Source organism: Ruditapes philippinarum, unplaced genomic scaffold (genome assembly GCF_026571515.1).
Source record: "Ruditapes philippinarum isolate M1 unplaced genomic scaffold, ASM2657151v2 ctg3262_1_1_1_1, whole genome shotgun sequence".
Classification (NCBI taxonomy): domain Eukaryota; kingdom Metazoa; phylum Mollusca; class Bivalvia; order Venerida; family Veneridae; genus Ruditapes; species Ruditapes philippinarum.
The window spans coordinates 1,718-25,741 of record NW_026865556.1 but is presented as its reverse complement, the minus strand read 5'-3'; the positions used below and the strand labels follow the sequence as shown (position 1 = coordinate 25,741).

Sequence of the window (24,024 nt, the reverse complement as noted above, 5' to 3'; positions counted from 1 at the left end):
AAACAGCTCTAAATTTGCTTCAAAAAGCACCCAAACATTATTGGGATTGTTTTTTGTTTGTGGTATATTTCTTGTATAAATATATAATATCTAAAACATGTAATCTCTGACAGAGGTAAAAAACATAACAAATGAATTTGAATATATTCTGAATAAAATGAAGTTAATGTCATACAATGTAAATCAGAATATTCTAAATTTTGTTGTTTTTTTTTCCTTCATAATTTTAATAGTAGTTTTAAATTAAGGTCAGGCATATGTTGAAAGTATATGATATATGAAAATTCAATGCAAGTTATATAAATCTACATGTATGTTTGTGCGTTTTTCACTCCAGATGTATTATTGTGCATCTAAATACATTCATCTTACTGTACATGAATTGAGTAGATTTATCAGGATCCATGCTGTTTCCTTACAAACCCTAGCGCATGCTGGTTTGGATCCATGCTGGTCGTAAACGCACTATGTTGGTTTTGTCATGGTGCGGCTCAAATGTTTGTTAAACAGAAGAGTCAAAACAAGCCATGGTGGGTCTTTCTTTTTTAATTTCAGTAACCATAGGTTACCCATTCATTTTTCCCAATAATACAAGTAAGCATAGAAGGTCTTTATTTTATCAATAATTTTCCTTTTATTCTTCCCATTTTTTCCTTCTTTTGTACTGTATTACACATAACAAAACAATGAGATAGATGAACTTTATGACAATGACTTTTTTACAAACAAATATACAACATATAAAATGAACAACATATTTCTGCAAATTTATATTTCTATACCATGCAAATAAGTGTAAAAAAATGTCTAAATAAATAAATTACAAAAATAATACATGTATAGTTTGGTGGACTGGCTCAAAGACAAAGGAACTTTAACAAGAGGACCAGTCTTATACTGGATCATTTGATTGGCCAATTTAAAAATCAAGTTTGAAATTGACCAATAATAACCAAGCACCAATGTGAGACTGGTCTTCCATTTTTATCATTCTCTGTTTTAATAAACAATAGTTGATTTCCCCTATTTCAGAGATCAAGAAAGTCATGTATACACCAACCTAGAAGACAATCAACTGTTTCCTGATAGAAAGCCTGAGCTGTCATTTCCAATATTTTACTTCTAATAAACATAATTTAACCATTGATATCTAAAAACAACAACAGGGCAATATCACTGAACACGTTCTTTAAATGCATTGACTGCATCCTTACTTTTCTATACACTGTATTTTGTACAATGAACTAGCCCTTCTTTTAAACTTGAACTGTCTATTTAATCTGTTATCTGTTAACAAAATCAATAACAAAAAACATCAAATTAAGTAGCAACCAGCACACATGACAAGGGTTGATGGCAAAACTGTTGTAAATCCTTTATTATTTCGTATAAGTTACTGCAGTTTTGCTGTCAACCCTTGAAGTATATGGTCTGGTAAGAAGACTTACAGTTGAGGTAAAGGCTAACCTTGCTTTATTCTGGTGAAACAGAGCACTATATTGCTGCTTACATATTCAAATTCCTAAAATATAACTGTATCAATAACAAAGTTCAACTGCTGTACATTTCTGGTTGCATAGCGAAAGTACCCTCTTTTTTCCAATATCCAAACTTTTGAAGATTTGGTCAATTTTTGCAACAAGTTTTAACTATTTTTATTTGAGTTACTTTAAAGAATGGAAGTTCTTTGTACACTGTAGATTAAAGGTCTTGAATGAAAATCATATGAGTAATTGGAAATTTACAATTCTACAGCAGATCTATAACAAGTTCATTATAACATTCTTAATATATACTTCAAATTACTGAGCAGGCACTTTTATACTTACATGTAACATACTTATATAAGGCTATGCTATATAAAACAATTCATCTCAAATAATCTTAAAATGCAAACATTGTTCAATAATAGGACAGAATATGATCTTATTTGAGCAATTTCACATTTTTCTCAATTGGATTTATACATCAATTTAATACTTTAATTAATTAACACTTTCTTACAGGAGCAAGTCAGCTTTTAAAATCTATAACATTTGCCCAAAACATTTCTTTTCAGATAAATTACAATTGTACATGGTCTATTTCATTTTGCGGCAAATTCAAGTATTAAAGCTATCATATTTATGCTGATATCTGCATATATTGAAAGAAATAAATGATAGAATACAAACTAATTCCGGAAAAAATACTGCTGAAATTAACCTTACCATAAGTTTGTTTAATATGTATCATTATTTTGATAACAAAGATCACATAATAGTGAAAAGCTAACTGTAAATGGGCTAAATTTAAGTAATGGAATTTTGAAAAGGTTTGTTTTGTTTGGTTTGGTTTTACGCTGCAACAACACAATTTAGGTGATAAGTCTCCGAAGCAGGAAAGATAATTTTGCCTAACCTTGGGTGTTACAAACATAAAGCAACACCAGGGGTCAAAACTATGTCTCCTCTAATGATCACACAGGGATAAATGGTGGCTGCAATTCTGATGCCTCAACCCTTTTGAAAAAGATCCTACTACATGTATAAGTAGTTAAAAGGATTTCAAGATATAACTTTATAAATCTTTAGCCTATGCTATATCATTCTAGAAACCAACCAGATTGTACGAATGTGCCAGATAGCTTTGCTTGTTACTTGTGGCATAGGCTTTGAATTTCTTTAAATCATTTTGTATTGTCAGAAGTACTAACCCTTTAAAAAGGAACACACAATTAAATAACCTTGGTTCAATAAATAAAGACTTAAGATTACATGCATTTAACAAGAGTGCCATGACTATCCTTTATTGCTCACCTGATAGTAAGGTCATAAATGTCATAATTTGTTGTGCAGTTACATGTAATACACTTATACATGTAAATTACCAGTCCAGTTCAAAATCAATCATAATACACAACAGACACAGGGTAATCAACAAAGCTCACTTAGTGCTTAGGTGAGCTAAAAAAAACAATACATAAATTAATTAGCACAAATACAGTATGAGTGTATTATATTAACTAGCACAGTTAGCAGACAAAAATATGTTCCATACAATATATTCAATGGTAATTTTTTACAATTTGAAAGTCTATATGTACATGTGACACACACAGTAGTCAGAGGTATTGACAATAAAATGTCGTACAATAAACAATGCTACAACCTGTTAGTTACTATAATATACTTAGCAAATTTATTACAAGATAACCTGACCAGAAGATAACAAATTTCTAAATTCACCATGCAATGACGTGTGTTAATTACATGACTGTAACTATTTGGATATCTTGTACACATCTAACTGCTATTAAAAATAATAGTAATGAACAACCAACCCAGACAGACTTAAAAACATTACTGTCTCTTTTACCAGAAAATTAACAAAGATCATCTACTTAAGTTTGTATAAAAAAATATGACTTACATAATAACTTAATTCATTTTACAGCCTTCACTGGCCATAGTCTCAAACAGAAATTAAAGCAAAGATACCTTAGAAACTCTAAAATGCTTAACATAATTCTACAAAGTTACTATAGTAAATAAAATACTTGCAGAACAAGGCAAGAAATAGTGCCAAGAAATCCTTCAAATATTCTAATACCCTAACAACTCTTAAGATTAAAATTTGAACGAAATCACACTTTCCTAAACCCTTGCACAACTTATTTATGGAATGGTCAGGTCTTGTTTTGAATTTGGAACAGTCCACTAAGTTCAACCCCTATCGCAATAAATTCTACCAATGCAACCAGTGCAGACCAAATACAACAGCTGGTACATCCATACAGCACAGTTCGCCATTAAGTAAGTACTTATTTCAAAATTATACCTTAAATGATGAATGGTTTTGTCGTGATTGAAAGACAGAGGGGTCCATTTAAGAAAATTGGCATAGAAAAGGTTAATGGACTTAAATATCAAAATATGACAAACCAGCAAGCATTAAAATAGTCTGGCGAGAATGCAAATACTGAAATAGGTATGGAGTGACTCTATACAGGTAGCCCTAGTCTGTCAATATTAAGTACAGCTGTGAGGGGCAAGAGCTGCTGACTTCAAATCACTCACTCCTCACTGCTGTGGGTTCGAGTCCCATCTGTGAATTCTGACTTTTTCATATCCTGCTAGCTTACAGATGGTCTGTGGTTTTACTCAGGTGCCAGCTCATGCCTGAAATAATGCATGAAGGGGCACCCAAGGTCGTCATCAACTAGTACAGCTGGAAAGTCCCCATATGACTGTAACATTGTTGGTTTGACTTAAAAACATTCAAGCAAAACATGCACAATGTGCAAACTTACATCATTCCTAAATGAACCTTAATGATGAAGTGTCAAAAATGTTTAATTCTACATAATTCTAACAATAAATAACACAGCACACAAAAAAAATCTATTTTGCCCTAGTCTAGTAGGTTGCACTTTCATACTACCAATATTTACATATCCAGCAGAAAAATGGCACAAACCACTAAGTAAGTAAAGACTTGAACAGCTTGTATCAGCTGGTAATGATATCTGTCAATATATCATAATGATACACAGTGTAATTATGTAAATGTAACAATGTCTTACATTATAATGAAAATAATAATAATAAATAGTACATTATGCACTTAATAAATTTGTTCCCTTGAATCCAGATTCCGGCATTCCTGATTCTTTCACAAACTCTTCCATGAAGCTCGGTTCTTCCTGTGGCTCATCAGCAATGAGATCAATTACAGAGCCAGAGGCAACCCTCAAGTCACACAAACTGCGGTCATTTTCATCTAGCAATCTACCATCAACATAAAGATTCTGATCAAACGGAGGCACTGAGAAAAGCCCCATGATCTTTAGTTTCAAGTCCTTAAGAGTCTGCTTTGACGACATGATCACTTCCTTCTCGCCCCTAGCCCTCCTGTGCCTCTGACTTTTCCTCACAATCTTACTACCATTCCCATTTTTCATCACCTTCTCCGGTGGTTCCGTGACAATTCCCTCACTAGCATTATGCCTCTTCCTACCTGAACCTGGAGCTGATTTCTCACTAAACTCAGGATCATCTTGGTTCGAATCACTGTTTTCATTGGAGTTTTCTATAATTTTCTCCAACTTTTGATGCTTTCTTACATAAATTATTCCTTTCTCATACTCAAACAGTTCACTCTCCTCATAACTCAGTCTTTTCAACAGACACTCATTGCATACATTAGGCAGTGTAAGAATCTCTTTCTTACCATTCTCTTCATATGTCACTAATGTTATTTCATTGTCAAAACTAAACAAAGAGGTTACTTGTCTCCATTCATCTGCAGTGATATATGTAATTTTATCATCAGATTTAAAAGAGCCATGCTCAGCAGGGGGAAACAAGAATCCGTTATGTTCACATAGTAAAAGTTCATTTACAACTTTACAAGGAGGTTCATTTTTTAATGGGTCTCTAACAAACTGTCTCCAAGAGTTCACAAATTCTGTACTGAGTACAAAAGTACCATCAACCGGATGTATAGCTGTAGGTCTCTTTCTGTCATGAAACAAATCTAGTAAGGCTGCTTTCTGAGTGGCTGCTAGTTGCCGATTCATTTCTTTCCACTTATTATCTTCCTCAATATTCTCTGTACATTTTACACAAGATGGACTGGTTATTTCAAACTCAGCACAATTTGGAAAGTAATGTTTGAGCCTCAGCCAAACACATTCTGGAACAGCTTTTCGACAGTTTATATCTGGATCAAGGCCACCGTGTTCCTCACATAATAAATCTTCATTAAACTGTAAAGAATCTTCATCATTGTCACCCATTACATTGTCTACATTCTTTTTCCCACTGTTTGCATCCCTGACCTCAGATCTCTTGTCAATGTTTGACTCACTTTTCACTTTTCTTACATCTTCAAAGATCTCATTAGTTGCACCAAGACTGGATTCAGACTGTACATTTCCCGGAATATTTTCACCAATATTCGAATCAATATGATTTTCTAATTCACCGTTTTCAAGATTTAACTCATTATGTCCAGCTTCACCATTTTCATCAATTTTCCCTTCAGAATCTGTAAGCAATTCAACAGCTAATCTTCTCCAACTTCTGAAAGAACCTTTCCCAACCCAGTAACATTTTTCTGCTGCAAAGTTTGTTTTCATCTTGCCTGATATGAATTTATCGTCTTCAACAATTAATTGTTTAGTTCTTATCAAATTACATTTTTGTTGAATGCACTTAAAGCACAATGACTCATCACCTTTCAATCTTACCTCACCTCCATAGATACTGATCAATTGACTGGCCCCTTTCTCTGACACACATTTCATTTTCAATGACTGATCCGGACAAAGTTTGCCATGACTGCAAAGGGAAGAGGAGAGCTTAATGGGTGGGGCTGTTGCAGGATCGTTCAACCATTTTGTCAACCAGTTCATAGGGATCCATTCAAATTCATCCCAGCTGTCTCCACTATAAGATAAGTCCTTATATATTGCTTTAACAGTCTCTTGCTTCTCTTGACCTTTTGCAATGTTCTCTTCTTTCATAGAGTTCATTTCATTCACCCATTTTTCAAATTCTTCATTGTCTTTTTCAACAAACTTAACAACATAGTTTGGAATCAATTTTTTAGTATCAGCTAAAACTGAATTTGTTATACAATTTTTACTAGAACTTTTTTCACTATCACTTTCTGGAACAGAATCAATCATTTCTCTTTCAATTTTTTTCAAGGCTTCGTCAGACTTTGAGGCTGACAGGTCACTTTGTATTTCAGTCTTAAACATTGAGTTTTCACTGGTTGAAGATGAAACATTATTATAACTTATTTCTTCTTTTGTTTGACTGGATAGAATGTTTTCTGATTTTGAGGTTTCTGCTTCAACACTGTTACAGGTAGAGGGAGGCCGTCTTGTATAAACTAACATATAAGCATTCTTAGAAGAGTGATGTCCCTTTGGAATGCGGGGTGATTTCTGTTTTTTCCCCTCCAAGTCTTCCTCACTGCCTAATTGAAGATTTTTACCTTTAATTTTCTCAATTTCTTCATCATTAAATTTGAACCAATTCTGACTGTCTTTTCCTTTTATATGAGCCACATAATGACCACTGTATGCGGATGGACCTCGGTGAATTAACACGGCATTCAGGTCATAAATTGCATTCTGATTTTCAGGTAAATATTCTGTCATATCCAGCACATCCGGAAACTGTATACAGCTATTCAACTTCTTTTTGGAACCAGTTTTAATATCAAAAACAAACCTCAGTAGCTGAAGATTCAGAACAGGTGGCAAGCTTTTTAATTCAATGGCTCGCGTGGCATCTTGTTTTTCATTACATTTGCTGCACATGTATTTATTATCTCCTTCAAGTTTCTCTACCTCAAGAAAACCTTTTAAAGATTCAGCTAGAGATTTGTGTCCTTGTATATTGAGATCTAACTCATAGAATTCCGACATGCGCTCCGACGAATTATTGCAGTTACTACATCTTGTAACATAAGCATAGTTTCCGCAGAATTGATCTTTAATGACATTGGTGGTGTTGCCCTGGAGAATGTTTTCTTCTAACACAGATAAGAACAGTTTAGAGAATTCTTGGGCATCTTGCTGAAGACCAGCATCAAGGCCAAGGTGTTTGATAAACTCACTCGGATCAATGTAACGTCTCTTTGACAGCTCTAGTAATCCAAATATAACCTAAAACATACACCAAACTATATAATAATATGATATTTACATTATAAATATGATATCTAACATTTTATAATAAATCATGTTTGCTTAAATAATAAAGATATTCATTAAAATCAATTAATCAATTTGAACTACATGTATGTCCTCAGAATGCTACATTATGTTTAATAATACAATTTTAACCCTGAACCTGTTAAACTTAAACAGATTTGTCCAGCTTTTATTTTTGGAACATTCCTTTTCAATTTTGGATTATCAAGGTAAAAATTAGTCATCCAACAGTATAAAGTTTGGTCAGACTGCACTGACAAGTACATTGACCTTACTCTATACTAGTGACACAGGCTAGTCAGTCTTGGGTCCATCAGGGTTGACATTTATGTATTTCTACAGCTTTATAACTTTGTATCTACATGTACATGTATAGACATGACCATCAGCTGCCATTACAAGTTAGTCAGAGTTTTATCAAAATGTCACGGAATACTTTGACCCCAGCAGTTAGTTATTTCTTTCTCTTTCTGTTGTAAAAGATGATTTAAATCTAAAACATTCCAGAACCTATTCCTTCTCCAAATTTAATCAAGAACAAAATGATGGGCCTGAAAAAAACACCTGCTTACAGATTTGTTTTCCATATATCAAAATGACCTAAAAAAATAAATCTTGAAATAACATCAGTCAAATCAAAGAGATGCATGTAACAACATTTCTCAAACAAAAACAAGTGTTTGGGGGCCTAAATGAGGCATTTTTTCACCATTTTAGAAAGCAAAAGGGGGGGAGGGGGTGAAAAAGGCGTAGAAAGGCGTATATATCTGGTAATGGGTTAACAGAAAATGACGAAAATACCTGAAAATACCCAAAATCGAGTTTTTCCATGTTAAAACATGGCCTAACATATAATTTTGAAGAAAAATTGCTGTATTGTAGATTTTTTTATTTTTTTCATTTGAGCATTTTATGAAAAATGGCCGTTTTCATTGAAAAGTCTCCCGTTACAAGTTCAAGTTGCTATAAAACTATAAAAACTGCTTCAATACTAATCAAACTTGGCACAAATGTTGACTGGACCATTGCCTTTGTAACGACATGCTCAGTCTAAAATTTTCTGTTACCATGGCAACTAGGGGACATCTCAAAATTGCCAAAAAACACTATTTTGTGTTAATTTTTTCCATCAAAATTGATTTAAAAGTGCTGCCACTTCTCAATGGATTGAGATAGAGTCAAAGGCTTTTCAGCATTGGTTACACGTTACCTTATGATGGACCTGGGGTCATTTTTAGTCTCTCACAAGTCCAAAATTTTCTCAAACAAAAACAAGTGTTTGGGGGCCTAAATGAGGCATTTTTTCACCATTTGAGAAAGCAAAAGGGGGGGGAGGGGTGAAAAAGGCGTAGAAAGGCGTATATATCTGGTAATTGGTTAAAGATTAAATCTTGAAATAATCTTAAAAATTCGGACATGAAAGAACCTAAAAAAAGTTTCTCACCTGAAGATGACCACAGACAGAGGTTGGCTTCCACTGATCTACAGTTGTGTTGTTACCCCAAATTTCCCTCCATTTATATATACCTGTAACATAACAAATTATATGAAATAAACTTATAATTACAAATAATTCAAAATGAGCTTATATAAAAACTTACATCTAATTGATTTGAAATACACTTAAAATGTCTGATATTCTTTGCACTGAGTGTTAGCTGCCCAGGGACAAGTGCCACCGCCAAGCCCGGCCACACTCAACTTTTTATAATTTCTAAAGGCAAACACAGTCATAGGAGGAAGAACATTGCAGAGAGAAAAGATAATTTCCTTGTACAGAATTGAATTAAAAGTTCTTGACCTTGACATCAAGGCCATTTACAGACTAAGGACACCTTAGTTTTTTAGCCAGTATGCATAAAATCTTTCCATCAATAACAAAGGTAAAGCAATTTCAGAAAAATAAAAACAACAACTTGACAATGAGAGTCAGTATCACATGAAGGTCAAACTTGAATATTCATCATGTCAGTTTTGCAATAAGTGTTTTTGTCAAATGTACAAAAACTGAAAAAAGAACAAACTTATCACTGACAGTGAAGGCAAAATTGAATTATTTTACCTTGATTATCATGGACATCTTAAGGTCAAGATCATTTTTGAATTATTCAATGTATTTGTAGTCTCAAAGTGTTGTTTTGATTAAGTAGGAAGCAAGTCCTAAAATAAATGATAAATTTCTAACAATTTCAGTAAAATTCAATAATTTGACCTTCATGGTCAAGGTCATTTTAAGAGAATCAAACCTGAAATTTTCAACATGTCAGTTTTGTTGTTAGCATCCAGGTACCAGTATACATGTATGTCCGATACATTAATAAATAACAAATGTATTACAATTTATGTTAAATTCATTAACTTGACCTTGACAGTCAATTTCATTTTAAGGTCAATGTCAACTTAGAGATTTTTTTTTGGCTTATTTTATAGCCTTATATGGTCATATTCCCAATGGAAAATAGTATATCATTTTCCCAATCCACAGGGAAAAATTCCCAATTGAAAGTTACAAAATAAAAATATTGTATAAAGATTTTAAAATCTTCGCAAATAAGGGCTTTTTCACTGTAATAGTGCTTAAATCTTTGAAGATGCCATCATAGACAGTAATTGTTTGCATCCATTTAATCCCTGCAAAATTTCAGTCATGCATTTTTTCCCAATTTTTAACAAAACACTGCTGAAATTCCCAGTTCCATGGGTATGGGTCGTGTTCCCAAAATCCTGGAAAAAATCCCTGCAACTTTAAATCATTCAACATGTAGGTTTTGTCATAAGTGTTGTTTTGACAATTACATGTATATATGAAACAAATCCTAAAGAAAATAACAAAGTTATGACAATTTAATTTACGAACATCATGCCACTTGCAAGTCTTTTCCAGAGTTGTTGTGTCCAAGTAAGCGGTCAATCCATTTAGAAATTAAAAAAATTATATAAATAAATGACAGCAATGGCATCAGGACCCCCCCCCCCCCACAACACCATAACTCTGACTGTAGCAACAAATTTCTCTTTCAGGAAACTATACCACAAAACAGATTTTTATATGTCAGCTGTAACTACGGCTGCATTGTGAAGTTTACTATACAGCAGAAAATATAACAAAACATTTACCTTTCCTAACTGTTTCATTGTGGAACCATAACTGTAGGAAAGTATTCACATAGCATGTAGCACCTAGATTTTTTAGTCCAACAAACATTCCAGGTTTTCTCCTCTCCTCACTGGGATCTTGAACATCATGCCAGCTACTATCCTCAATCTTACCAAACCATACCTTCTCACCTTTTTAAATAATAGAAATGAGCCACATCACGACAAAACCAACATAGTGTGTTTGCGACCAGCAAGGATCCAGACCAGCCTGCGCATCCGCGCAGTCTAATAAGGATCCATGCTGTTCGCTATCAGAACCTTATAACAAGTAGAGAAACTGATAGCAAACAGCATGGCTCCTGATTAGATTGCACGGATGCGCAGGCTGGTCTGGATCCATGCTGGTCGCAAAGGCACTATATTGGTTTTGTCGTGACGCGGCTCAAATATTATGTTATTTTTACAGGGACATCAAATCATGAATATTGGTGCTGAAATGTCACATAATTTTGGAGTTAAAAAGTTGAAATGTAACAACTCATCAATTTTTAGGTTTTTGACTGAAATAGTTTTATTTTTTCATGCTCCAGTCAATTTGTCTTTTTGTTCTTTGAATTTATACTTCAGAGAAGAACAGAAAGATATAAAGCAGGGTTCATACAGACATCCAGTGCCAAAATTCAAGGACATTATAAGCACTTTTTCACATTTGTTGCACATATATCGACAAAATATTCAACCTAAGATGGATAGTTTATTCACCATTTTTTCTTAAATTATACACATTTTCTGGCAAAAATTTTAAGGTTTTATAGAAGAACAACAAAGGGTGCATCAAATACAAGTTAGTTCAAAACAACTGCAATTTGTCCACTTACTGTTACATATGTTGATTAAACATTTCTTTGATTTTGATACTAAATTGGATCATTTTTTTTATTTTGTTAACTATTGATTTTTATCGACACTATGTCATTCAATCAATTTCAAGCATATTTTCAGCAAATTTAAGTACTTTTTATGCACTTTTCAAGACAGTAATCAAATTCAAGGACTTTTAAGCACTTTTTACATTTTTAAGCAATTTCTTTTTTACATTTTTAAGCACTTTTTAAGAAAGGGACTCAATTTAAACACTTTTTAAAACTGTACAAACATGGTAAAGACATAATTGAAACCTGGTAGTTTCAATGAATATTTTTATTCTTACCAAGCCTCTTTAGAATAAATTCTTTTTTTGGTGAAAATCACTAACTTTTCTATCTAAGGACACAGCATGTATTTCATAGCAGAGACATACATGTAGATAGTTATCTACATCTCTGTTCATAGTAAAATCATAGAATATAATACATGTAATTAGTTTCATGATGTCAACACTAACCTATGCAGTTCACACAATATGGATTTCCTTTACACTGTCTTTTGCAGGCACCAAGCTTACAGTTTGGTAGATTTAGCCTATAAGCAGACCTCACATTGCTAAGATTCACATCTTCTGGGTCAGTGGTCTCAGCCCATTGCCAACATTGTTTATCTAACGTTGGTTTTTGAGGCATTTTGTCACCAAGTTATCAATCCTGAAACAAAACAGACTCATGAATAATCATGATCAATGTAATTATCAGACTACTGGTTGAGGACCACCAAAACCTGACAACCACCAAACCCGGACGGCCCCTAAAATGCTTAATTTATTATTTTCTCTGTTCAGTGGTAAAAAAAAAAAAATGTCAGTTACTTTTTTATCAACAATAAATGCATGTTTCTTCTAAAATTAAGTAAATAATTTTATTTCAACCTCCCTAAATGGTAATATTTTAATGTCCATTTCAAAAATGTTGACGTTGAAATTTGGGGGTCAAGAAAGCAATGCCTGACCTCATATACCAGCTATAATCATTTGCTGAGTAAACAATAGAATATTGTTTATCATGTTAAAAATCAAAATCAAAACACCCAAGCTTTAATCTGAATTAAATCATGTCATGTACATATCTGTCCGGACACATGGTACTGTAGTGTAGACAATTTAGGTAATTTTGATACCTTCCTTGTCGAGCCTCAGAAATAAGTGTCAATGCAATCAGAAATAAACAAACTTGTTTGTTAGTTAGGACAAGAACCTAGCTGAACTGTGTCAATTTTTAGGTCTCTATGTTAAAAATTATGAAATATGTACAGAAAAATGTTCAAAAAGTGTCCGGTTGATGGTCCCCGACCAGTAAAACTTAATAAGAGAGGTAAGATATTGCCCCGACACAAAATAACACAATATCTTGTCACACGGTACATTTAGTTGGACTACTTAAAAAACACTTAAGAGTGGCACTAATGATTTGAGGTGATTTGTTGAAGAAAATCATTGCATATCGACCAGCCTTCAGCAAAAAAATAAAATTACCAGATAATACAAGAAAGTATGTTGTTCAGGAGGTCAGCATTCACAAACAGATAAAAGCTTCGTGCATTTTTCAGATTAATAGATATGATGTTTCATGTTCATAATGTCTTAAGTAAAAGGGACATTTTTCTGTGTTAAGTGCAAAAAAATCACTATCTAGAAATTTTATGTAAATTTCATCTATGCCAGTTTAGGTCTTAGACTTAGACCCACGATAAATTGGGTCCTACTAAACACTGCTAAGGACTGCTAAGGACCGCTAAGGACTGCTAAGGACTGCTAAGGAGCCACAAAGGACTACTAAAGAGGCACAAAGGACCTTAAAATACCTCCTAGGCTATTCTTATATTACATGGTATTATTTTAAGTGAAAAAAAAATTATAATTTTAAGAAAAAATATGATTTTGTTGAAAATTTTATGAGTTGTCGGACCGCTAAGGACTGCTCAGATACACAAAAGACTGCTAGGAGGCACAAAGGACCTTAAAAATACCTCCTAGGGTATTCTTATAATACAAGGTAGTATGTTTAGTGACAAAAAATGCATTATTTTAAGAAAAAAATATCATTTTAGTGATAAAATTTATGTTTTTTGAAGAGTTGTCGGACCGCTAAGGACTGCTCAGGTGCACTAACAACTGCTAGTGAGGCACAAAGGACCTTCAAATCCCTCCTAGAACATTCTTATAATATATGGTAGTAAGTTAATAGACAAAAATGTATAATTTGTAAGAAAAAATATAATTTTGGTGATAGAATTTATGCTTTCGATGAGTTGCAGGACCGCTAAGGACTGCTCAGGTGCAAAAAGGACTGCTAGGCAGGCACAAAGACCTATAATATTTCCTAGGGAGGCACAAAGGACCTTAAAATACCTGTTGGGGCATTCTTATAATTCATGGTAGTATGTTTAGTGACAAAAAATGTATAATTTTAAGGAAAAATATCATTATAGTGATAAAATTCATGTTTTTGAAGAGTTGTCGGACCGCTAAGGACTGCTCAGATGCACTAACAACTGCTAGGGAGGCAGAAAGGACCTTCAAATCCCTCCTAGAACATTCTTATAATATATGGTAGTAAGTTAATAGACAAAAATGTATTATTGTAAGAAAAAATATAATTTTGGTGATAGAATTTATACTTTCGATGAGTTGCCGGACCGCTAAGGACTGCTCAGTTGCGAAAAGGACTGCTAGGCAGGCACAAAGACCTTAAAAAATTTCCTAAGGAGGCACAAAGGACCTTAAAATACCTGTAAGGGCATTCTTATAATACATGGTAGTATGTTTAGTGATAAAAAATGTATAATTTTAAGGAAAAATATCATTATAGTGATAAAATTCATGTTTTTGAAGAGTTGTCGGACCGCTAAGGACTGCTCAGGTGCACTAACAACTGCTAGGGAGGCACAAAGGACCTTCAAATCCCTCCTAGAACATTCTTATAATATATGGTAGTAAGTTAATAGACAAAAATGTATTATTGTAAGAAAAAATATAATTTTGGTGATAGAATTTATGCTTTCGATGAGTTGCAGGACCGCTAAGGACTGCTCAGGTGCGAAAAGGACTGCTAGGCAGGCACAAAGACCTATAAAATATTTCCTAGGGAGGCCACAAAGGACCTTAAAATAACTGTTGGGCCTTCTTATAATTTCATGGCAGTATGTTTAGTGATAAAAAAATGTATAATTTTAAGAAAAATATCATTTTAGTGATAAAATTCATGTTTTTGAAGAGTTGTCGGACCGCTAAGGACTGCTCAGGTGCACTAACAACTGCTAGGGAGGCACAAAGGACCTTCAAATCCCTCCTAGAACATTCTTATAATATATAGTAGTAAGTTAATAGACAAAAATGTATTATTGTAAGAAAAAATATAATTTTGGTGATAGAATTTATGCTTTCGATGAGTTGCCGGACCGCTAAGGACTGCTCAGGTGCGAAAAGGACTGCTAGGGACCTTAAAAATTTCCTAAGGAGGCACAAAGGACCTTAAAATACCTGTAAGGGCATTCTTATAATTACATGGTAGTATGTTTAGTGACAAAAAATGTATAATTTTAAGGAAAAAATATCATTATAGTGATAAAATTCATGTTTTTGAAGAGTTGTCGGACCGCTAAGGACTGCTCAGGTGCAATAACAACTGCTAGGGAGGCACAAAGGACCTTCAAATCCCTCCTAGAACATTCTTATAATATATGGTAGTAAGTTAATAGACAAAAATGTATTATTGTAAGAAAAAATATAATTTTGGTGATAGAATTTATGCTTTCGATGAGTTGCAGGACCGCTAAGGACTGCTCAGGTGCGAAAAGGACTGCTAGGCAGGCACAAAGACCTATAAATATTTCCTAGGGAGGCACAAAGGACCTTAAAATAACTCTTGGGGCATTCTTATAATTCATGGTAGTATGTTTAGTGAAAAAAAATGTATAATTTTAAGGAAAAATATCATTATAGTGATAAAATTCATGTTTTTGAAGAGTTGTCGGACCGCTAAGGACTGCTCAGGTGCGAAAAGGACTGCTAGGCAGGCACAAAGACCTATAAATATTTCCTAGGGAGGCACAAAGGACCTTAAAATAACTGTTGGGGCATTGTATAATTCATGGTAGTATGTTTAGTGACAAAAAATGTATAATTTTAAGGAAAAATATCATTATAGTGATAAAATTCATGTTTTTGAAGAGTTGTAGGACCGCTAAGGACTGCTCAGGTGCACTAACAACTGCTAGGGGAGGCACAAAGGACCTTCAAATCCTCCTAGAACATTCTTATAATATATGGTAGTAAGTTAATAGACAAAAAATGTATTATTGTAAGAAAAAATACAATTTTGGTGATAGAATTTATGCTTTCCATGGGGTTTCCCCGGACCCCCAAAGGGAAATTTGCTCGGGTTTGGCAAAAAGGAAACTGTTTAGCGGGCCCAAAAAAGACCTATAAAAAATTTCCTAGGGGGCCAAAGGCCCTTAAAAATAACTGGGGGGCATTTTTAAAATCCCATGGTATTTATTTTTTATGAAAAAAAATGTAAAATTTTTTAAAGGGAAAAATTTTAAAAGTGAAAAAATTCATTTTTTTTAAAAAGGTTGATTTGGCCCGCTAAGGATGTTTCAGGTGCAAAAAACAACTGCAAAGGGAGGAAAAAGGGCCCTTAATCCCCCCTAGAACATTTCCTTTTTTAATTTTTGGGTTTATTTTAAGTTTTAATTTAGACCAAAAATGTTTTTTTATTTTTAAAGAAAAAAAATAAAAATTTTGGTAAATTAAAATTTTATGCCTTTCCCCCGGTTGGGGTTGAGGACTGTTTAAAGGCCCTGCTGGGGCCCAAAAAAAAAGGACGGGCTGGCGGACAAAAAAGAACCAAATAAATTTTCCCAAAGGGAAAGGAAAAAGGCCTTTTAAAATAACTTTTGGGGCATTTTTAAAAAAAATTTTAAATTCTTTGGTTTTATTTTGTTTTTAAAAAGTGACAAAAAAATTTTAAAAATTTTTAAAGGGAAAAGAAATAAATTATATTTGAAAAAATTTTTTCATGTTTTTGAAGGGGGTTATTGGGGAAAAACCCCGGCCTTAAACGGAATCCCTTCAAGGTTTGGCACTTTGAACCAAATTTTGAAAGGGGGCAAAAGGACCTTCAAATCCCTCCAAAAACATTTTTATTTTAATAATGGTTTTTAAGTTAAATTTGACAAAAATGCAGTTATTATTGTTAAGTATATATAGAAAAAATATAATTTTTGGTGATTAGGAAAGTTTATTGCTTTCGATTGAGGTTATATGCAGGGACCGCTAACAGGTAGAGGACTGCTCAGGTGCGAAAAATATATAAGGACTGCTAGGGCAGGCACAAAGTACCTATAAATATTTCCCAGATATATATAGATGAATCACACAAATCAAATAATATTGCAAGTCTTAAAACATATCAAAACATCTGTATTGATATACAGACACATATCATGACAGAATAAAGAAAAAAAAGTTTTTATACGAATGTACAAGTACATATCAAATAGTGGATATAAAAAAATCATATTTTGGTGAATCACATACCATCTTTCTTATATGCCTAAATCATTGATCTAGGCTAGCATGCATATCTGTGCAGTCTGACAGATCAAATCTTTCAAAAGCTACAATTATTCATTGTTATACAAGCACATTTCATTGTATCAAATTTTAAACACATAGCAAAACATCTATATATAAACATTTATTACCCTTCCAGATTTTTTCCGCCTTTTTGATTGGATATTGATCACCCGAAAGAAATTGATATAACCGAGCCAGACGGGTAATATACACACTAAATTTCCCCGTTTGGTACCCAACGTTGTAAACAATATGCGCTGAGGTGATGCGCGTACGGTTCAATTTTACGCGGTGTAAATTCCGATTTAAAAGCACTTTTTAACTGTCAAATGATAAATATTTACCAAAGCAGAGTAATGATACATATAACCATCAGTATCGAAAACAAATATGACCTTGTGAAAGCTTGATATTAATTACAAAAAAGTGCGTTCAACAGACTACTCCTTTTCAACACAAACTATCAACTGTGTACAAAGAAATATTTCAATTAATTGTAATCCCAACTGGGGTCTCCAAATAAGCTTGCTTTTCACAAAGTTTGATTACAATATCTCATTCCTAACTCTAGTTATTGTCCGGAAACCATTTTTCTATATTTAGTAACGGTGACCTTGACCCCAGGGGGTCCAAATGCAATACTAACCAAGGTCTTCATATAAGCTTGCTATACACCAAGTTTGATTACAATATCTCATTCCTAACTCAAGTTATTGTCCGGAAACCATTTTTCTATTTTTAGTAACGGTGACCTTGACCTTGACCCCAGGGGGTCCAAATGCAATACCATCCCAGGTCTTCATATAAGCTTGCTATACAACAAGTTTGATAACAATATCTCATTCCTAACTCTAGTTATTGTCCGGAAACCATTTTTCCATTTTTAATAACTGTGACCTGGACATTTGGGGGTCAAAATGCAAAACCCACCCAGGTCATCATATAAGCTTGCAATATACCAAGTTTGATTACAATATCTCATTCCTAACTCAAGTTATTGTCCGGAAACCGTTTTTTCTATTTTTAGTAACCATGACCTTGACCTTGACCCCAGGGGGCCTAAAATGCAATACCAACCCAGGTCTTCATATAAGCTTGCTATACGCAAAGTTTGATAACAATATCTCATTCCTAACTCTAGTTTTTGTCCGGAAACCATTTTTTCTATTTTTAGTAACGGTGACCTTGACCCCAGGGGGTCCAAATGCAATACCAACCAGAGTTTCCACATAAGGTTGCTATATACCAAGTTTGATTACAATACCTCATTCCAAACTCTAGTTATCGTCCGGAAACCATGATGTGGACCGACCGACGGACCCACCGACTGACCGACCGACCGACAAGCTGACTCCTATATACCCCCCTAAATTTTGTTTGTGGGGGTATAATTATGAAGTCGGTCTTAAACACACATCATAACATCTATATACAAAACATACCCTGACAAAACAAATACAAGTATACATTATTTATGTTTAAGCACATATCAATTATGAAGCCGGTCTTAAACACCCATCATAACTACTATATACAAAGACATACCCTGACAAAACAAATGCAAGTATATATATTTATGTTTAAGCACATATCAATTATCAAGCTGGTCTTAAACACACATCATAACATCTATATACAAAGACATACCCTGACAAAAATGCAAGTATACATATTTATATACAAGCACATATCAATAATAAAGCCAGTCTTAAACACATATCAAAACATCTGTATACATGAACACAGATCCTGACTATACATATAAATGTACAAGCACATATAAAAAGAATATATATACAAACACATATCATTATGAATCACATTTTTTCATATACATGTATGTTGAAAATGTGTATATTGGCTGAACAAATTGTCCCTTCTGCACAGTAAATGGACTATCTATGTCAAATAATAAAGTAATTAAAATATCACAGAAAGGATAACTATTTGGATGAATATTCTGAAAATTGTCAATCTTAAAACAAGATACAAACACCAAATCATTCTTAAATCAAATATGCAAACACATTTCCTAAAAAAAACATCAAAAATTCTATGACTTTCTAATCATTTTTTGTTAGAAAACCCAGAAATTACACGCCGCAGGGAGGCGTTTGTTACATTTTTGGGGGAAATGTTACACTAGATGTTCAAATCTCATAGTCCCTGGGATTTTGGTTTTAATATAATGATAATAGCTTTATTTGCTTTAAATAGTACATAATGTTCAATTAATGTAAACAAATAGAACAAATTTCAGCAAAAATACATAGAATCAAGCTCCTTGATCAAGGAGTTCCTTTCTTTTTGTATTTCAAAATGAATAGTTGCATAGACATTTGAATGAACTGTTCTGAATTAAATAAGAACATTGATAATGAAAGGAAGATTCTTTATTTCCAAATATTGTATTACCATTGTGTTAAAGAAAATTATCATACAGACAGTAACTTTCTATTATATATTTACAAAACAATATATAGTGATATAATCAGATTTATGTTTTTAATAGATATTATACAGGCTGAAGTAAATTATAAGTTGTCATAAGCTTGAATTTCTATTTACTAAAATAGTAAATACCAACAAATAAAAATTTTCATTAAAAAATTTACATATCTGCTTTTAAATTGTTGTAATTTATTACTACCAATTGATGAAATTTTATTTTTATTTATGTGAAATGTCAGTAACATTAGGCCTATTATATGAAGATGTTATTATGATTCAGTGTTATAAGTTCATTATTTCCCAGTATTGATAGTTCTCTATGTTAATGTTTCAGTATAAATGGACAGCTGATCATTCATTAAAATTTATAGAGTCAAAATATTTGTTTAGGACTTAATGTTTACAAACACATTTTAATTATTATCACTTTTTCATTACTGGGGTCATAACCATATATTAAAATCCTTTTTCTTATGATCTTCTTCCATTTCTTATAATAATTATATTGGTCCAGTGATATGACAATGTGCTGGAATATGGAGACAAATACTTTATTCAGGGTGGGTATATATATTTGTTTTTTGGGGTTTTTTTTTTCATTGACTATATATTTGGCCAATAAAAAAATGATGTTCAATAGATCCTTAGACTTAATTGATCTACAGCCTACTTAATAGGCATTCTCTAACAGAAAGTCCCTCCCACTGTTTTGAAGTATATCACCCTATATTGGCCCCCACTGGTTTGTAATATATCACACATCCCAATATACAATACACAGCTCCCAATATACAGCTTGTTAACTTCCAATAATGTGCCAGCCCCATCTGTATGTATATAGTTAGGATCCTTATCCCACTGTTTTATGAGGGGCTGGGATAGATGATTTGTTTTTTATTGAAGTAAAAAGAATGATCTTAAAGAATCTATGTTTTAACCATTGATTAATTTTAACCACAATGTCACTTCAACATTCTATATATCCTACTTTAATAGTTTTCTGTGAATATATAGCCTGATAAGATTATTCTGTTATGATTATTCTATTTAATTTTAGTGTGAAATATTTTCTATGTACAGTTGCAAAGCTAACTACTTCCATATCATACAACATAAGAACAAAATAAGTTTAGTGTTATTGTAAAAAGAATCATTTTGCTCATTTCTGTTACATCTGTCCACTTCAGTTCCTTAAAAAAAATATTTATATATATATATTTTTATCACATAAACCCCGGCGCGGGAGTGTTATAAAGCCATTTAATAAAAACGATATTACACTAGTGTAATAACACTTTGACATGACGTCATTTGCGCTATATATAAACATAGCGTTACACTATGGGCGCGTCATTGTAGAATTACTCATTTTAACAGTTCACTGTTCTTATTTTGTATATGTGATAAATAGAATATTATATTTGTGTAGATTCAATTCTAAATTTATTGAACTCGTTGAATAAAACAGTATTATGTTCGCCAGAGGCTCGCATAATATGATTTTATTCAACTCTTTCAATAAATTTAGTATTAAACTACACTCACTCAATATCCTCTATATATGTGTCCGAAATTCATTTAAGCTTTAATATTATGTTGATAAATTGTTGGTCCACTGAAGGTTAGAGTAACATATAATCTATTTTATTTAAATAATTTTCGTAGAAAAAAATAATATCGGTTGCTTTGAAGATTTAGGGTAAAACTCCCTTTGTGATATTAAGTAAGCACCATATGAGCCGCGTCATGACAAAACCAACATAATGGCTTTGCGACCGCGCAGTCTGATCAGGATCCATGCTGTTCGCTTACAAACCCTATTACAAGTAGAGAAATTGATAGCGAACAGCATGGATCCTCAGATCAGACTGCGCGGATCCGCAGGCTGGTCTGGATCCATGCTGGTCGCAAACCCATTATGTTGGTTTTGTCGTGACGTGGCTCATATATATTTAATACTGATGACGGATGTTACAGACAACTGTTACATAATTGCCGGAGAAAATGGCAATTTTTGTAACATGTTCATTGTTAGACTATCAATAAGCACCAGTAACATGGTTTTGTCATACGTAATGCGCATTTGTTTCACAATTGGATACTTTATGTGGGGTGAGGGGGTGTTTTAGTTTTTTTTCATCACATTTTATTTTTTTAAATATATTATATATAGGATTACCTATACCAAGTGATATATATCATCGGAAAGGTCATTACATTTTCTATGTGCATGTAAAAATAATTTAGTAAGAAAATGAAACAGATAATAGTGGTGGTTACTCCACTATCACCAAAAAAAAAAAAAAAAAAAAAAAAAAAGATGCTTATGTATTACATTACATATAAAATTGGGCAATTTTAGGGTATAACAATGTCTGTATCTATATTTTGATATGTGAAAGGTGTTGACAATAAACAACTGGTTTCTTTAATTTGGAATTGACCCCTATATACATTACTGATAATCCATTTATTGACAATTCATATGTCACTGTATTGAAAATGGTAAAATAAATCCAGATTCTTTTAAATTGAAAAAAAAAGACTTCAAATCAATCCAAATCAAAGTTTATGAAATTATCACCATAATAAAACAACAAATATAAATCATTGAAGTTTAAATACAGAAGTTTACATAGTATTACATAGTTCAAGATTTATAATGCCTTGACATAACATGCAATACAGGTTTATCAAATAATGACAGTGTTTGTTTTCATTGTAATATAATTAGTGCATAGATTCTTTCAATTCAACAAGTGAATATTCTGTTATATGTGAAAGCAATTTTCAATGTATGTCTATATCAAGTTTCCCTATCCTTAATATTCAAATGTGAGGAAGAAAGCAAATGAGTTCTGAGTACACAGAAAATTAATTTTTTTTGTTTATCTGATCATTTATTACATCTGATTTCCATTGAACTTAAAATTGTTCTTCTTCAATCCTTCATAATATAATTTCATTCACTACAGTGATTTTCTTTATATATTTGATTACCACTTAACATAAGAGCATTTACTAAAAGACCTAGTCAATTTTCACATCCTATGCAGTCCTGTTACTCATCCAAAACATAATAATCAACACCAAAATACATAAAAATAGAAAGATCACTAAACAAAATTAAAAAGAATTACTATACTCTAATTATTATTAATTTAAGGTCTTTTGTGCTTCCCTAGCAGTCCTTTGTGCCCCTTAGCGGTCCTCCAATTCATCGAAAACATAAATTCTATCACCAAAATTATTTTTTTTCTTAAAATATTACATTTTTTATCTATAAACCTACTACAATATATTATAATAATGCCCTAGGAAGTAACTTAAGGTCCTTTGTGCCTCCCTAGCAGTCCTTTTCGCACCTGAGCAGTCCTTAGCGGTCTGGCAACTCATCGAAAACATAAATTCTATCACGAAAATTATATTTTTTCTTAAAATTATACATTTTTTCTCACTAAATATACTACCATATATTATAAGAATGCCCTAGGAAGTAATTTAAGGTCCTTTGTGCCTCCCTAGCAGTTCTTTGTGCACCTGAGCTCTCCTAAGCGATCCAGCAACTCATCGAAAACATAAATTCTATCACCACAATTATATTTTTTCTTAAAATTATACATTTTTTCTCACTAAATATACTACCATATATTATAAGAATGCCCTAGGAAGTAATTTAAGGTCCTTTGTGCCTCCCTAGCAGTTCTTTGCGCACATGAGCAGTCCTTAGCGGTCTGGCAACTCATCGAAAACACAAAATCTATCACCAAAATTATGTTTTTTCTAAAAATTATACATTTTTTCTCACTAAACAATTACTACCATATATTATAAGAATGCCCTAGGAAGTAATTTAAGGTCCTTTGTGCCTCCCTAGCAGTTCTTTGCGCACCTGAGCTCTCCTTAGCGGTCCGGCAACTCATCGAAAACATAAATTCTATCACCACAATTATATTTTTTCTTAAAATTATACATTTTTTCTCACTAAACATACTACCATATTATATTATAAGAATGCCCTAGGAAGTAATTTAAGGTCCTTTGTGCCTCCCTAGCAGTTCTTTGCGCACCTGAGCAGTCCTTAGCGGTCCAGCAACTCATCGAAAACATAAATTCTATCACCACAATAAGGGTGGTTTAGAGTGAAACTAGTCTATCTGCTTCTATTTCTATATAAAGATAGGCTAGTTTCGCTCTAAGCCCTCGATATTATATTTTTTCTTAACATTATACATTTTTTCTCACTAAACAT

At 32.8% G+C, this 24,024-nt stretch overlaps 1 protein-coding gene across 1 annotated transcript; it reads right to left on the bottom strand.

The window, feature by feature from the left end:
* Window positions 1-1,876: 1,876 nt before the first annotated feature.
* LOC132729538 (ubiquitin carboxyl-terminal hydrolase 48-like) lies at window positions 1,877-12,425 on the bottom strand. Its single transcript, XM_060715316.1, has 4 exons — window positions 12,195-12,425; window positions 10,829-10,999; window positions 9,156-9,238; window positions 1,877-7,663 (listed from the first exon to the last, which is right to left on the bottom strand). Exons 1-4 carry the CDS (start codon window positions 12,367-12,369, stop codon window positions 4,598-4,600), a joined length of 3,495 nt encoding a protein of 1,164 aa, XP_060571299.1. The 5' UTR covers window positions 12,370-12,425; the 3' UTR covers window positions 1,877-4,597.
* Window positions 12,426-24,024: the final 11,599 nt, after the last annotated feature.